This window comes from Arachis ipaensis, chromosome B3 (genome assembly GCF_059453495.1).
Source record: "Arachis ipaensis isolate K30076 ecotype BB chromosome B3, ASM5945349v1, whole genome shotgun sequence".
Taxonomy (NCBI): Eukaryota; Viridiplantae; Streptophyta; class Magnoliopsida; order Fabales; family Fabaceae; genus Arachis; species Arachis ipaensis.
This window is the reverse complement of record NC_142438.1, coordinates 31,605,667-31,619,416: the sequence shown is the minus strand read 5'-3', so window position 1 is coordinate 31,619,416 and position 13,750 is coordinate 31,605,667. Positions and strand designations below refer to the sequence as shown.

General features: G+C 32.2%; 2 protein-coding genes across 2 annotated transcripts; one reads left to right on the top strand and one right to left on the bottom strand.

Annotated features, from left to right (window-relative positions):
* The first annotated feature begins 4,662 nt into the window (after window positions 1-4,662).
* Window positions 4,663-9,916, top strand: LOC107630041 (cold-responsive protein kinase 1). The gene is made up of 7 exons (XM_016333061.3): window positions 4,663-4,900; window positions 5,697-5,794; window positions 5,975-6,090; window positions 6,170-6,380; window positions 6,641-6,878; window positions 7,703-7,853; window positions 9,130-9,916. The coding sequence occupies exons 2-7, from the start codon at window positions 5,722-5,724 to the stop codon at window positions 9,487-9,489; spliced, it is 1,149 nt and encodes a 382-aa protein (XP_016188547.1). The 5' UTR covers window positions 4,663-4,900; window positions 5,697-5,721; the 3' UTR covers window positions 9,490-9,916.
* Window positions 9,917-11,876: 1,960 nt separating this feature from the next.
* LOC148570208 (serine/threonine-protein phosphatase 7 long form homolog) lies at window positions 11,877-12,503 on the bottom strand. The gene has a single exon (XM_088506905.1). The coding sequence runs from the start codon at window positions 12,501-12,503 to the stop codon at window positions 11,877-11,879; it is 627 nt and encodes a 208-aa protein (XP_088363031.1).
* Window positions 12,504-13,750: the final 1,247 nt, after the last annotated feature.

Here is a 13,750-nt window from a genome sequence, read left to right as displayed (position 1 = left end):
AATATTTGTCTCTTCTATTTTCAGTTCTTATTTTCTTGAGGACAAGCAAACCTTTAAGTTTGGTGTTGACGCTGCACTTATAGGTTTTCTAGTACAAAAGGGAGGTGAATCATCTTCGCGAAGGAGCACAACCTGAAGAATAAAGCGACCGCTAGGATAATTAAGGTGGTTGAGTTCCTTTCATTTTTTATTCCTCCCCTCTTTTTCTATGTTATGTTCCGGTTTCCTGTTATTTTGCTTTGTTTGTTGCATGATCCTTTATTAGTTAGAATCCTAGGATTAGTTTAGTTTTCCTATTGCTTTAATTCTGAAAAGATGTCTCATGTATTACTCACTGAGCTTAAATAAAAAAAATATAGGAGTAATATATTGCATGAGAGAGTGGGTCTATATTGAATAATAGTCTTATTTACTTAAATGTGGTGGTATTTTCTGTGATTATGAATGCATGACATGAACAGTGCATATTTTTTGATAGTGAAGCTTATGAATGTTAAAATTGTTGGCTCCTGAAAGAATGAAGAAAAAGAAAAATGTTATTGATAATCTGAAAAATCATAAAATTGATTCTTGAAGCAAGAAAAAACAGTGAAAAACACAAAGCTTGCAAAAAAAAAACAAAAAAAACAAAAGAAAAAAAATTAAAATAAAATAAAGAAAAAAAACAAGTAGAAAAAGCCAATAACCCTTTAAACTAAAAGGCAAAGGGTAAAAAAAAAAAGGATCCAAGACTTTGAGCATTAATGGATAGGAGGGCCCAAAGGAATAAAATCCTGGCCTAAGCGGCTAAATCAAGCTGTCCCTAACCATGTGCTTGTGGCGTGAAGGTGTCAAGTAAAAAACTTGAGACTGAGCGGTTAAAGTCGTGATCCAAAGCAAAAAGAGTGTGCTTAAGAACTCTGGGCACCTCTAACTGGGGACTCTAGCAAAGCTGAGTCACAATCTGAAAAGGTTCACCCAGTTATGTGTCTGTGGCATTTATGTATCCGGTGGTAATACTGGAAAATAAAATGCTTAGGGTCACAGCCAAGACTCATAAGGTAGCTGTATTCAAGAATCAACATACTGAACTAGGAGAATCAATAACACTATCTGAATTCTGAGTTCCTATGGATGCCAATCATTCTGAACTTCAAAGGATAAAGTGAGATGCCAAAACTGTTCAGGATTGCAGTTGTAAACCCCACTATAAGAAGAGACGTGAGCTTAATCGAACTCTCATTCTCATGCAAATTCACATCCTAAGCTTATATTATTGTTGGTTGCTTGAGGACAAGCAACAGTTTAAGTTTGGTGTTGTGATGCGTGAGTATCTTCTCTATCTTTTCCTAGTGAATTTGCATCTAATTTGTTGAGTTTAATTAAGAATTAATTATATTTTAGCCACTATGGATGCTATTTTGAGTTTTGTGCAATTTTATTTAATTTAGGTAGCATTCGGATGGATTTGATAAAGTTTTTGCAGAGAAAGAGAAGAAGCCAAGGAGATGACCAGCGAATACCGACGCGGACGCATGGCTCACGCGACCGCGCGGAATGGAGGAAATCGCAATGACGCGATCGCGTGCCTAACGCGATCGCGTGGACTGGAATCTGCACAAATGACGTGAACGCGTGGACGACGCGGACGCGTCACATGCGCCACATGCAGAAAATGCAGAAAAACGCTGGGGGCGATTTCTGGGCTGTTTTAACTCAATTTTCAGCCCAAAAACACATATTAGAAGCTGCAGAATGGACGGAACAAGTGGTCCCCACCCATTAACTGAAGATCTGTTAATTAATTCAAATTGAAATTCAAATCTTAAATTAGTAAAAGATATTATTTTAAGTTTAATTTTAAATATTAGATTTTAAATTTATTAGGATTAGTTATAAAAAGGGATCTGATGCCATCAAATTGTAACTCTGTACATTTGGACCTGAATCCTTATTTTCTCTTTTCCATGAGCAACTAAACCTCCACTGTTAAGGTTAGGAGCTCTGTCTATTTCTATGGATTAATTTTATTGCTTTTACTATTTTAATTTATGTATGGATTTATAATTTAAGAATTGTTTTCGCTCTTTATTTCATGAATTTGGGTGGAACGGAAGTATGACCCTCTTTCTATTTGAGTTCTTGTAAAACTTGGAAAAGCTCTTTACCTGAACAACAGCTTGAAAACTGCTTCTCCTAAATTTTAATTATCTGAATTCAATAGGATACGTGACATATAATCCTTTTACCTCTTGGATAATTAGAGTTTTTGTGGCATATAAACTAGAAATTGATTATCACCCTCTAATTGGAATTAATTGACCAAGGAATTGACAGTTAATGAATTTTAGAGGAGACTAGGAAGGTCTAAGGAATTAGGGTCTAGTCACATACAGTTTGCCATAAATTAAATCCTGCATAATTAAATTAGTTAGTAAGAAAAGTTAATCCGAAAAAATAGATAACTCTGAACCCTTAACTATCTTTATCTCCATATTTTATTCCCAATTTATTTATCTGCCTGTCTTTAATTTTTTTTTATATTGTTTAATGTCTTTTGAACTCCCAAACATTATTTTCTGTTTGTCTAACTAATCCTATCAAACGCTATTGTTGCTTAATCCATCAATCCTCGTGGGATCGACCCTTACTCACGTAAGATATTACTTGGTACGACCCGGTGCACTTGCCGGTTAGTAAGTGTGGTTGTAAATTACCGCACCAAAGGGGTGGTATAAGATGTGGGCAGCTCGGGGAGGACATGAACTCCATATACGTCATGCATTTGACATGCCCCTATCATAGTAGTATTTGAGATGGTACTTTTAATGAGCGCACATAGATTTAGTTGGTTAGAGCGACTAGCAATTGGTGGTTGGAGCAGTTGTGCTAGATGATCTCCCGATCCAACACATGGATACTCCAAATTTCCATCAGCCAAAGGATTGAAAGCTTCTCCAAGTGCGGCCTCTGAGAGGGAGAGGGAGACGAGGTATAGCTCGTCCTAGGCATTGGGCTACAATGGCTGGTCATGACAGAACTTCTGTGAGCCCACCAGCAGGTGTACACGAGGTACATCAAGAACAACACGATGAGCAAGTGGTTAGAGTGCTTTCAGGACTCGTCCTTCTAATATTTCTTCTAACCGCCCCCACTTAAAATGGTTCATTAACAGTATCTACAGAAGTTCTTCCACCCAAGTCGACTAGAAAAATAAATAATTCCAACAGATAGACATTTGTTCAACAGTTGTGCTAGGTCCTAATAATACTTATGTCCTTGTCATCATGTAGCCGATACCTAATTCACAAAAACCTAAAATCTTATCAAAACCGTCATCAAATTAAAAAAATAACAAAATAATAATAACAATTGTAATATTCTATAATGCATGGACACTGACACGGACACAGGACACGACACGACACGGGACATGTGGACACGCGAATTTAAAATTCTTATAAGACACGGGGACACAACATATATATAAAATATAAAGTTCTTTTAGATAAATTGTAATGATATTTTAGTATTTTATTGATATTAAATATAAATTAATTTTTTAATTATTTTTAATATTTTTTAATTATATAAAGTATTTAAAATATATTTTCTTTTAATAATTAATAATATATGCTATTTCTAAACTGATTTTAAGAATACATGTTAAGAATAAGACCAGACACACTGATACGTGATGATATTTAGGTATGTCCAAGCGTGTTCGGAGAATAATTTTTTATTTTTCATTAAGACACTGTTGGATACAGAAGACACGCGTATCGAACGAGTGTTGATGTGTATCGTGTCCGAAATGTGTCCAATACGGAGACATGACAAATCAAAGAAGTGTCTGTGCTTCATAGATAATATATTGGTATCCATTTCAGACGGATATTTGTAGTAGATTTTTTTCACTCTCTTGGTGTGAGACCTATAGAATGCAATATCAAATTCTTCAATGTTGTTAGACTTTTGACTTTAGGTGACATATATGCAAATAGTGGTTGAACAAAACTAAATACGATAGATCATTCTTCATCATATACTATTTCACCATCATAATAAATGGATAACAATGAAATTCCAAATATTATATAGAGTAAACTGAAGATCAAAATAAAGAGAGAAAGAAGAGTTACTAGTAGTGATTTTGGTTCCCAACCGGTCTCGGTGGAATTTTATTGAGGAGGCCACTTAAAGTTTGCCGAGAAAAATGGCGAACCTTGTGAAAATGACAAGGTTCGCCAAAGAGAGCGACAAACTTACTTCTAACGGAAAAAAAAAAAAAGATAGCTTTCAAAATATAAAGTTAGAATAATTTTTATTTGAAAATAAATATTTTTTATTTTATAAAAAAATTCCAACTTTACATTAAAAAAAGTATATGTGAATTTTCATCATCATTTAATGGTTTATCCATAATACTATAACTAATAAAGTTATAAAATATAACCCAATATAATTAAAAAATAAATCCTCTCAATTTTTTTTAATAATTAAAAGAACAAAATATAATATCTAATTTTTTTTAATATTTTTTTTATCTTATTTATAAAATTAACAAAAATTACACTCTTATATATATATATATATATATATATATATATATATATATATATATATATATATATATTTTTTTTTTTTTACTTGTAAAATTAACAAAGTACTCTTTCAATTATTTTCATTCTCCCGTAATTAACCAACTTTGGATGTTTGCATTGGAATCTAGTCAAATGGAGGGACGTTAACGTGATTCACATCACAGACACGTCTCCTCATACGCCCTCCGTTGACTATTAATTATTCACAGATAGCACACTCTCTTGACCAATTTCATCTCTGTCATCTTTCTGCTTCCTCCTTTCTTTCTTTATCTTTGTATCTCTACTACCCATTCTTCTTTCAATCAGCTTCTAAGGTTTGTTTCAATCTTTTCGCCCACTTTATTATGCTCCTTTCTCTTTCTTTGTTTATTCCTAGTCACTGATCAATTGTGGATTTTGTTGCTTGTCTCCCTTACTTTTACAGCTCATCTTTCTGTTATTCGTTTTTTTTTTTTCATCATTAACTGTTTTGTAATGTTCTACTTTCTTTTTATTTATTTTTCCTTTTTTTTTTGTGTTGTTTCCAATTATCATTTAGTGTTAGTGACTAATGCCAATCATAAGAATAGTTTCTATTTTTATATTGCGGTCTTTTAAGGAACAATATTTTGTGGAAAATATTCGGAATTGAAATTATTAGTTCGAGATAACTAGAATTGCCGTGGCGTGAAAAAAAAAATTGCATAAATTGACTTCATAACTCAAGAGAGTTTGTGGCTTTTATCAATTTCATTGGTATTCTCTTGTTTTGTATTTAATAGTAATTTTTATTTGTTTTATACATAATGGGTCATGCTCACATCTTATAAAAAATGTTGAAACTATTTTCTATATACACATTGGTCAGATCAGTTAAATTCGCATATCTTGAAATGGAATATATGATTCTGATCTCAGCCTAAGTAACCAAATAGTAGATTCTGCTTCTTTTTCAACATTTTTATTTTGGTACTTTCTTTCAATTTCATTCAAGCGTCCCTGAGAATGTTTGAACTTTGAACCATGAAATATTTATTCTGCTCTGCTGACACTAGAAATTTCAGGATTATTTTTCACTTGTCCAACTTTATACTGCTTAAAGAATTTGACGCTGTTTTATGATTCAAACAGGTGATATTGGGTATTGCATTCTGTCATGACCTGTTTACCTTTCATATTTGGTAGGAAGACAACTTCGGCACCAAAACGAGATCCAGATATTGATGAAGGTAACTCGGCTACATGTTAAAGTAGATAAGAGTAGATAATACGAACTTGAGTTTGTTTAAATTTGTTAAATTTGATTAATATTATATTGGATATGGTTGTAGACAAGAATTATGACATTTGATATATTCCAAGGAGCAAAAATCCAGTTACAGATTTTAACTGAATACATTTGTGAACAGAACTTTCAGGCATTCAAAATGTGAGATTATATTCCTACAAGGAACTAAAACTTGCCTCTGACAATTTCAGTCCAAGCAATAAAATTGGGGAGGGTGGTTTTGGTTCTGTCTACAAGGTAAAGCTAATCCGCTATCATGTACTACTTGCATCACCATGTCAATTTGCATTTTTTTTTCACTTTCTGATATTTTCAGGGATTGTTAAAAGATGGAAAAGTTGCAGCTATAAAAGTTCTGTCAGATGAATCAAGACAAGGGGTGAAGGAATTCTTGACAGAGATTAACGTGTTCTCGGAAATACAGCATGAAAATTTGGTTGAGTTATATGGTTGTTGTGTGGAAGGAAATCAGAGAATATTAGTCTACAATTACCTTGAGAACAACAGTCTTGCACAAACCCTTCTAGGTAAAATTTTTATTTTCATGTCTATTGTTGTTTTATTTCTCGATGATTAGTTTCGAACTTGGGAGATGATAGCTAGTGCCACCTCTCAATCAATGTAACTCAATTTGCTCCATTTTTTTCTTTACCGAGTTTTCCTTGGAATGATGAAAGGATTTGTTTTATTGCTATAGTAGAACTTCAATTTTTTATGCTAGCTAGTCTTTGTTTCGTAAACCTTACCCTTATTCTTTTTCGATAAACAATTTTCGTTTTACTTGAAGGTGGAGGTCACAGTAATACCTATTTTAATTGGCGAACTCGAACTCGGATATGCGTTGGGGTGGCTCGAGGTCTTGCCTTTCTTCATGAGGAAGTAACACCACATATTGTTCATAGGGATATAAAAGCAAGTAATATTCTCCTCGACAAGGACCTCTCACCCAAGATTTCAGATTTCGGTCTTGCAAAGCTTATTCCTTCGTACATGACTCATGTCAGCACACGAGTAGCGGGAACAATGTAGGTATTCTAATAAGGCTTGTACAGAAAGTTATATTAGTTTTATTTTCTATTGATAATGCAGTAGCAAGACTTGATCTTTCTTCATCCACATCAATTTCTCAATTTGCACTGGTGTTATCTTTCTAGTCAATGCAACTTTAACACTATTTGACATATGCACTAATTAAAGTTTATAATTTATATCATATTTTCTTTGCTCAATGTTTTCATGGTATCATAATAAACTGCTTTGACTTAGTCAATGTTGTGCATGAATTTGTAGTTTGAGAACTGACATAAAAGTTGGCTGTTGTCAGAAACCACAACCAGAAAATGGATGAAACTTAATGTATGATTGTGTTAACACGTGCAAGATGAACCAGTGTGGTTCATATTAGAAAGATGAAAGAACAGAGCAAGCATGAAATTGAAAAGCTTCCTGCATATTGTAGAGGCTTAAATTCTTCAAAAACAACTCGAAAATATAGCCTCCCGTATCACTCTGTACAGCTAAGCAAAATTAGTTGAATTTACAAATATGTGTCAACACGTTTTTCCACTTTGTCCCTTTCTCTGGAGTGTGGGGCTTCTTAACTGCTGGTATTAATTTCATGTATCACTCAGAATATGATTGAGATCATTAACGCCGATGCTAAACTGAATTGTTTTTACAGGAGGCATGCATATTTTCTTCAGAATGTTATTTTATATAATGTTCATTTCATTCATTGATTACCTTTCCTGTACTGGCTTGAAATCTTTGCTTTCCCTGTCTAAATATTTCTGTTATCTCTCTTCAACAAATTATTTTTATGAATTTATGGCTGTTTGCATTATTTCAGAGGTTATTTGGCACCGGAGTATGCAATCAGGGGGCAGCTGACACGGAAAGCAGATATTTACAGTTTTGGTGTCCTCATTGTGGAGATAGTCAGTGGGAGAAGTAATACAAACACACTGTTACCGAAAGGGAATCAGTATATTCTTGAAACGGTATGTATGTGCTATATGTTTGTAGTTTTTACTTGTGCATGTGCTTGAATATACATTGTAAGAGGGGAATAAAACCAAATAATTTATTGTCTTCATATCATACAAATCATGAAAGTTATGTTACTCTTGCCGGTAAGATAATGATTCTAACATCACTGCCGGCTTCATAGAAACATTTATTGACATATTGGACCCATTATATTCAGCTGCATTGTGACCTGAAACTCATATTATATGAAAGATGATGATTGAACATAGTAATGCAGAGATAGGAAAAATAGAGAAAGAAGGGTATAATATTGATAAGTGGAAAATCTCAGAATAAGCCAAAATGTTCAAGAGCCAAGTACAGAGCACTCAGTAGCTCTCCCACTCAAATGGCCCCCATATGGCCTTCAGCTCACCTAAGTTTGTTACGCTCTAGCCCGCATGGCCTTGAGGAGACATTCCCTATTTTACCCTTTTCTTTTTTCCTTACATACGCTTTCAATCTTTGCCTTGCTGTTCCCTATCAGATGACGACGAGAACTATGCCCTTCCGTATTAACAAGTAACAATCACTTTGTTTCTTCAACTGTCATCTGTTTGAACTATTAAATATAAAATCATTCAGTGTCTTTGGTTAATAGCATATTAGCATGAGTATTTTTCGAGGAGTGGTTCATGTTGTATTGTGTTTGTTCAGTTTGACTTGAAGTTAAAAGCAGTTGGCAAGTAACTTTCTCCCTAACTAGTGGCCAAACCTAAGTTCGAGCCTCTAGTATGGAGGAATCATTATTTGGAGATCTATGCCTCCTACAAAAATCTATAATACTCAAAACAGAATTGCTTCTGATAAAATACTTGTTGTTTCGACAAAATAGTAGTTTCTTTTGCTGCGGGGATATAAAGAATGATCTTAATGATCTTAAATTATGACTGAAATTAAAGTGCTGACATATTAAAAGCTTTATAAAACGTGAGTTGTTGCAATTTGTCTGAGTCATAGGGCTAAATATATCAAAGTTTTTTTTGTAGAATATATTGAAGAGTGCTATGGGGCCAGCAGGTTTTGTGATTTGTAGCCATCAATTAGCCATCATTAGTATTTTTAATGGTGTGAGATTACATCTAATAGTGTGAGACTGCTTACATTTCTTTTGCTGGTAAAGTGCTGGCCAGATTTTAATAAAAGCGATTCTCATATATACTTTTCAGCCTGACATCCTTAGAAATTGCATTGCATGTAACATGGGAACTTTAAGGCCGACTCTAACTCAAGATTCATTCCTTACAGACATGGGAACTTTACGAGCGAAGGGAATTGATAGAGCTGGTGGATATATCACTAAACGGGGAATTTGACGCCGAGGAGGCTTGTAAGTTTCTCAAGATTGGCCTTCTTTGCACTCAGAGTAATCCGAAGATTCGACCATCCATGTCCTGTGTTGTCAAGATGCTCACAGGAGAAATGGATGTCGATGAAAGTAACCTAACAAAACCAGGCTTGATTTCAGATTTTATGGACCTTAATATTAGAGAACAAAATAGCAATGATATAAAGACTTCGTCTTCAAGTAAAGATACCACTATATCACTACCTGCTTCAGGTGCGGAAAATACAACGGTCACTGTGAATTATGATCAAAGCTTTTAAGCATGGGTCCTCTTTGATTGGAATTTGGAACTTTGATTCAATATACCTGAGCCACGTTCTCACGTGTAAATTTTGTAACGGTTCCAGTGTTCTTGTGTTTCTTCTTCCGTACAATTTTTGGTGACTAGGATATTTTGCCAAGTGCTATATTGTAATTTGTAAGGTAAAAATTCAGGTGCAGTTAACTTCACGTGAAGTTGATAATTAAGAGTGGTTAAATGAAAATTTAGTTAAATTAGTCAAATCATTTAACCGCTCTCAATTATTAATTTCACTTCAAGTTAACTGCACCTAAATTTTCACCAATTTGTAAATATGTATGTTCTATGTTGTAATTCGTTGATCTAATTGAATATTTTTTCAACTTTTATATTTGGTGTAAATCTTGTCTTAATTATATAAAAAAAAATATTGGGTGATCGGGTAATATTTGCAATCAAATCCAACCAACTACTTCTAATCATATTTTACCATCTTTTACTTGTGACTTGTGAGTTTTGAGTTTTGATTTACCACATCTTTTCATTCTCCTTTTTCTATGTTGTCTCCTTTTCCATCTCTTTTTTCTTTTTTTTTTTTCTTTTTTTTCCTTCCTACACTTTCTTTCCTTTTTATTTCTTTTCTTGTTATTGTTTTTTATAATTTTAATAAAAAAGAAAAATAGAGAAAAGACAAAAATGAAAAAAATAAATTAAAAAATACATAAATTTTTTTAGGTAAATATATAAATTTTTTATGAAAAAACAGGAAAAAAAATTAGAAGAAAAATGGTAAAAAAAATATTTCGACAGAGAAAACAATTTTTTTCAAGAAAATTAAAAAAGTTGTGGATCATAAATTTTGTATTCAGGAGAAGGTAGACTAACCTAATGTAACATATTATTTTTCCCATTTATTCTTTCATGGCACTTTATCATTTTTTCTTGGTATTCTTTTTTTTTTCTTGGTAAAACAAGTGAAATTTTTTACTATAAACATAGCTTGGAAAGAAATACAGACAAAAAAAACTTATAAGAAAAAGAAGCACAAAACATATTTAAAAAAACATATAAATTAAAAAAATAGAAATTTGTAGATGAAAATAAATGAATTTACATTTAGTGTGAAGGTAGACAAACTTCATGTAACAATTTTTTTTTCCTCTATCTCTTTATGGTTTTTTATTTATTTATTTACTTTTTCTTTTCTCTTAGGTTAAACACATGAAACTTTTGATAGTAAAATAGAAAATATGTTAACTATAAATATAATAACCCAATTTTTAGATTTTTTTCTTATTAGAATTCACAAAAAGTGTGTATCACGGTTTGTAGCTGAGTTTTTTAAATATTATGAAAAGGTGTGTGTTTTTCTTTAATATTTTTCTTTAGGTGAGTTTAACACTGCTATGGGAGAAAAGAAATTTTTTGTCCGAAGATACAAAACGGCGGAGACGTTTTGTAAGTGATTTAAATTTTTTTAATGAATAAAACCAAAATGACATGCCGTTTTGTTAGAAATAAATAATTAAAAAAATAAGCAAAGCTGAAAACGGGCGTTGCCGTTTTGTCTAGGGGGCAAAATTTTTTTAATTTAAAAATAGAAAACGGCGGTGCCGTTTTGTGTTGAAACAAATTTTACCGTTGAGAATGGTCAAAATGGTGGTGACATTTAGTACAAGTATGAATAAAAAAAATTTAAATTAGCTATATAAGATATGCTAGTGTTATGCGAGAAACACGTTGAGTAGAGTAGAAAGTGAACAACACAAAGTTATTTGCCTTCAAATTTCTAGAGAGCTTAGAGCTCTTTCTTCTTTAACAGTTGAATTTGTTCTTACTTCTTTAGCTACTGAAGTTGTTCTTCATTCTTTAGCAGTTGAAGTTGTTCTGCATTTGTTGAGTGAAATAAGTTGTGGGTAAATGTAACAAGTGTATAAAATGAAGAGTTATGTTAGTTTAAGAATATATTTCAATGGCCAGATTTTATATGATACACATGAGGGTGTGAGTTTCTTGTGTGAGAATCCATATGTTATTATTGTTCCTCTTTCAATAACATATGAAGGACTTAAGAGTGTACTCTGTCAGAGTGTAGGTCAGCAAGGCCTGGAGTGACCAAATATTTTATATAGACAACCTGTATTAGTATTTGGTGGTTTCGTTCAATTTCAAGTAATGCACGTGGCTGATGAAGCTAGTATACAAGGAATGTTTTTGACCTACCATCAAACTAGAGCACGAGCCTCACAGAGTTCAAAGAAATTGAAGATATTGATTTTCCGGAACCCAATATAGACTGGATGGGTTATAATACCGAAAGTGATGAAGAGTTTGAAGATAATTATGAAGTTGTTGGTCCAACTGAAGATGTAGAAGAAGATGATATATCAGTTGAGGGAGATGTTGCTAATGTACTAGTGGATCAACATTCATCGGGAGAGCAAGTGGAAAGCTAGTATCCATCGGCAGTGGTCCTATTGATGTTATTCGTAACCATGCCCATACAAGGAGCAATGGCATAGGACCATCAATGTCCTTGCAATCATACCTAGATGCCCGACATAAGAATTGATACATGTGTGAAAGGCAAGTTGAACCCCAACTAAACTTGTGAATATGAGAAAAGTCACGAAGTAACGGCAAATACTTCCAGTGCACACTGATTCCAGACTTGTCACTAAATAACATTGTTCCAAATAGATACATTATGTGACATTTTACATAAATTTTCCTACTTACTGCGTCAGTCAAATGTTGGTGTCGCTTTAGAGTGCGGAACCATGCTAGCTTGACTCCGCTTCCTCTATGGTCATTCGGGCCAGGAGCAATACCAAATTGGGTCATGCACTCGTTCTCTAACCCACTTGTTCTGTGGTCAGTTGATCCAGTAACTGGCAAGTCGTGAGTTCGGAGTCCAAAAATCATGGCGACGTCCTCCAACGTAATCGTGCACTTGCCGTGTGGAAGATGAAACGTGTGCGTCTCAAGCCGCCACCTTTCAACTAGTGCATCTATAGTTGGACCGTGAGACATTATTCTTCCAATCTGAGATATATGATAGAATCCGCTCTCTCTGAGTTGTTCTTCCACCCTAGCATCATATGAGTCTATTTGGTGTAAGTGTCTAGTGTGCAAATTTCTTGAACCCTGAAAACAAAAATAATAACTAACCGTCAATAACCAGAACTAGTCAATATTACTAAACTAATACTCGGTTTAGTAACAAATATAATTAATAATTACTAAAAATCCAAATAATTTATAATTACTAATTGAATTATTAATTATTAAGTATAACAGTAAACACAAAAATTACTTACATATACAGGATGTTAAAGATATTCTGAAATATTCTCGTAAGCACGTGTAATAACAATAATATAAAAAGAAATTACTTATATTTTTCTTTTTTCTTTTTTACTAAAAACAATAATAATAATAACTCTTAATCTATTTACTAAACACATATCCTAATAATTACTAATTATCCAATCTAAATATATTTCCATTATTTTTCAATATATATTGCAAAAATGTCTAAAATTACTAACATACTAAAATTTAATAACAATGATTTTGTTTTTCAATAATTAATTGAAATAAAAAAACATAACAGTATATATATATATATATATATATATATATATATATATATATAATTAATAATAATTCAATTTTATTATTAAAAACTTCACACACTACACATATAAATTAACTAAAAATTTAAACTAATAAAAACTGAAACACCTAATATTTTATATAAAAAAATTTAAAAAATAACCCATGCTCATTAAATAATAATTAAGGCTATATATTTTAGTTAAATTTTAACCTAAAAACCTAAATCACTAAAAAATTATATCCGAATTGAATAAATAATTCTGTTTTGAAATCAATTATTTTAAATAAAACTAAAATTATTAAAATTTTTTTCTAATAAATTATTTAAAATATATCTAAAATTACTAAAAACGTCTGTTTTTCAAAAAAATAAAAATTAAAACAAAACTAAACTAAAATTTTAAAGCGGCCTTTTTCTCACATAAATTATATAAAATCAAACTAAAATTAATAAAAATCTGTTTTTTTTAAATTAATTAAACAAAATTAAAATTAAAAAATATATATTAACATTCAACGAATAATATACATTAACGATAATTTATCAACGCTAACAATTAATACTATGGATTGAAGAAGAAAGAATGAAGGAAGAAGAGAATTGGCGTTTTCATCAACATGTGAGAAGAGAGAGGACCTGTCACGTGTTGATCATGCAC

What these genes read in the sequence shown, in the direction of transcription:
- LOC107630041 (XM_016333061.3), top strand. Translation starts at nt 5,722, where the DNA reads ATGACCTGTTTACCTTTCATATTTGGTAGGAAGACAACTTCGGCACCA. An exon ending in GTTTTGGTTCTGTCTACAAG is followed by an intron (nt 6,091 to 6,169) that starts GTAAAGCTAATC and finishes TGATATTTTCAG; the next exon opens with GGATTGTTAAAAGATGGAAA. An exon ending in TCTTGCACAAACCCTTCTAG is followed by an intron (nt 6,381 to 6,640) that starts GTAAAATTTTTA and finishes TTTTACTTGAAG; the next exon opens with GTGGAGGTCACAGTAATACC.
- LOC148570208 (XM_088506905.1), bottom strand. Translation starts at nt 12,503, where the DNA reads ATGTCTCACGGTCCAACTATAGATGCACTAGTTGAAAGGTGGCGGCTT.